Consider the following 3,431-nt stretch of genomic DNA (forward strand, 5'->3'; position numbering starts at 1 on the left):
GTGTCTGTGTGTGTGTGTGTGTGTGTGTGTGTGTTATATATACGATATTGTATCCACGGTATTTATACAAATATAATTTTGTTACTTTCTTTGCATAGTCTAAAATCTGAAATCTATTTTGTTGTTGTCAAGGAACACACTGGACCATGACACATACCAGATCGACAAAATCTGGTTGGGCCCGTAATGTGGTAATAACATGTATCTTCATTTTTCGGTTGTTAGAGGCGTGTTCGTATTTTTCCGCTCTTCCAAATATTCTTTGCTTAGAGTTCAGAGATTATACTGATATCTCGGATGGCCGTGCTGTGCTGAAGTCCGAACGATATTGTTCTTTTCTGTAAGCCGTCTAAGATTGCCTTTCTTTGAACCAATAGGAGAAACTGTAAAGACGAGCAAAAAGAGACACGAGGCAGAAGATGGAAGGGATGCCCTTGCAAAAGCTCTCTATTCAAGACTTTTTGGATGGATTGTTGGTCAGATTAATGTGCATTTACAGCCGGATTCATCCTCTGGGTTCGTATAATTTTTTAAATTATATTTTGTTGTGGCTTTGTTATCATTGAATCCATTAGAAAAAAATTATAGTGGGTTGGAGCGAGTTAGGTGGTATAGATTTCTTTCAGAAAGTCTTAGGGGAATACAATTTTCAGAAAAGTGCCGCCCCCCCCCCCATATTAATCTGGTAACTTGAGCCTCACACCCCTTTAACTACAGGAGCTTGGAGGCAGACGTGCAACCGCTCAGTAAACAGTCAGTTAAACTCCATGCACAACTAGTGCAGTGCAGGTCAGTGCTAGCAGCTGGTAGCACTGTTTCAATCCAGTTCAATCGCTTGCTGATGATAATATCATATATTATATGGCGTCTCTCAGAATCGATCAACTTTTCTATGTAATTGAAGTTCAGCAAAAGAGAACAGAGAAGACCCCCCCCCCCAAATCGGAAACAGAAAACTCCATAAAAACAAGAAAACATATAAACTAGCAAACAAAACAAACAAACAAATACACAAACGAACAAACGAGCGAACGAACAAAAAATCAATCAAACAAAAAACTCATAACTAAAACAAAACAAAACTACTGCTTCTAAAACAACAAACAATAACCTAGCCAAAACATAACAAACAAACCGTAAAGCATCAAAATGCTATAAATGGAGACGTTATCACCAGGATACATTTTTATTCAATCCCCGAAACGATTTGGAGGAAAAGGAACATTATTGAAACCGACCTCAACCCCCTTTTCCAATTAAACCCAGCTGTTCTAAAACTACGTATTATAATGCAAAGTTCGTTATCAGAATTATGTTATGGAGATCGCCGTTATCCTACAACGTTGCTTTAGTTTGGACCTATTCCTTTACAGTAGTTTCTTTCCACATACATTTGTAATCAGTTCAGTTTGCAGTTAGTAGGAAAATAAAATCAAGAGCGATATAATTCAAACGGACTTTGAGAATCGGATTGGAATTGTGCTACAGTTGTAGTGTTCTTGAATTATCAAAGTAGAGCAAGTAACCCAACTCAAGAAGATACAATAAATATGATTAATTTTTTCGTGCATTACTTCTTCTTCTGGCTTAGCACAAGTACTAAAACTGATTTCTACATAATTTTTTGCTCTGTGCACGAGAAGAGGATGCCCCATCGTTTGCTTTGGGATCACGAATCTTTGGTCTATAGAAATGTTCGTGTTTATCTTGTGATCTTATGTCTTATGCATGGAGTATTGGGGAACCCCTACTTTTTTCTCTCTCGTAAACAAAATCTTTGCGATGGATGTTGACGTTTGAAGATGCCTGAAGATACGCCATCTGGGAACTTTCGAAAGCCCCTCAAGTTTAAATACATCCCCTCTCTTTCATCAAATAGATTCTAAAGAAATTTAAACAAAGCATATTGCTTTTATGGTTTTAAACAGTTTCCTAAACACAAACCTGGAATTAAACAGACATGCCAGTCGCATCTTAGTGAAAAATTGTTATCAGTTCAAACTCTCGGCAATTACTTATTTTGACTGAAGCGAGCAGAACAAAACAGTGTCCAAGATTTTCACATCGTGAATGTTTTGTTTGTTTGTTTGTTGTTTTTGTCACCTTTAGCTAGGCCAGTTGTCCTGTTATGCAAAATTTAGAGGTAAGTTAATGAATCATAGGCCTCCACAGACTATTGCAAGAATGTCCAGTACACAAAACGAGCTGAGATTCAAACAAGCAAACGAAATAGGTGAAAATGCCATTCCCACGCTTTGTGATTTTTCAAACCCATACAAACGTCTAAAGCAACGGAATAAATCATTTGCTTCATTATGTGTTAACTGTAGATGATTTTCCACACCCATCAACACAATTTAATTTAATTTAGAAGGCCGGTATCGACTCTGCCAGCCAGGACCAACCCCTGGCAGAGAGGGATACAACGTCCCAGTAGAAAGAACGAGATAGATATTCGATGAAAAAATCCTTTCCATTCGGGGATAGAACGCGGACCTTCTGCGAAGGACGGCGAGGCGCCATACTGCCACACCGCAGACACTGGTATCACCTGTTTAGGCTAACGGACAGTTAATCTGGTTCAGTCAGTGACATCAAGTCTAAACTCTTACACCCATGTAAGAAAATACCTCTGCAAATAGAATCCCGATGCCCTGGTTTCCAAGTAGGAGATAACGGAGGCGGAGGTCAAATTGCTATTTAAAGACAAACAAACACCGGCCCTTGAGAAGGGTTCTTTTCTGTCGACATATCCAGAGCCCACGGGTCACGTTGCTTTTTATTTTCTCCCATGTGCTTATGGATTCTCTGACGAAATACGTCACAACCAAAACTTCTAAGGGACGAACAGACGGCTTAATAATAATGAAAATAGTATAAGTATTACACTAAAATGTTGAATTTCGAACACGGTTAGACAAAGTAAATTCTAGGTCTGACAACTATTTTCAAGAAGCAAAAAACTACGAAACGTCTCCTCGTTGTGTTGGCTTCACACACCCACACTCAGCGTAAATTTGCAGTTTTCAAGGACACCCATTTTGACGGCCATTTTCCCACACCTCCTGCAATTGCAAATATCTCGACTTCTGTACAAGGTAGATGCGTATTTTTTCTTGAAACGCAAAAATGAATGAACACGCTTTAAGATGATACCAATAACTTCATGTGCCCAGAAAATGACAGGGGGCTCTCGTGGCCTGGAGGTTATGGTGTTCGCCTCTCATTCAAAGGTCCCGGGTTCGAATCTGGGTAGCGCTGAAAAATTTTATTCTCTAAAATTGTCTCTTTCACCTTCTTTCCTACTTATTTGCAATATTCTGTTGTCTACTTTCGTCTTCACTTTCTTCCCCTACCCCTCACATCCTTTGCCACCCCCACCCTACTCCAGACTCTTTCTGCAGCGTTTCTACTGCACGACATATATATAT

General features: G+C 39.3%; 1 protein-coding gene across 1 annotated transcript in view; it reads left to right on the top strand.

The window, feature by feature from the left end:
- LOC101855956 overlaps positions 1 to 3,431 on the top strand; it is a gene marked incomplete in the record, with an annotated part of 111,217 nt that overhangs the window by 16,800 nt on the left and 90,986 nt on the right. The window contains 1 exon segment of the mRNA XM_035970277.1: positions 298 to 516. Within this exon segment, the coding sequence (XP_035826170.1) occupies positions 298 to 516 (219 nt within the window).

Source organism: Aplysia californica, unplaced genomic scaffold (assembly GCF_000002075.1).
Source record: "Aplysia californica isolate F4 #8 unplaced genomic scaffold, AplCal3.0 scaffold00245, whole genome shotgun sequence".
Taxonomy (NCBI): Eukaryota; Metazoa; Mollusca; class Gastropoda; order Aplysiida; family Aplysiidae; genus Aplysia; species Aplysia californica.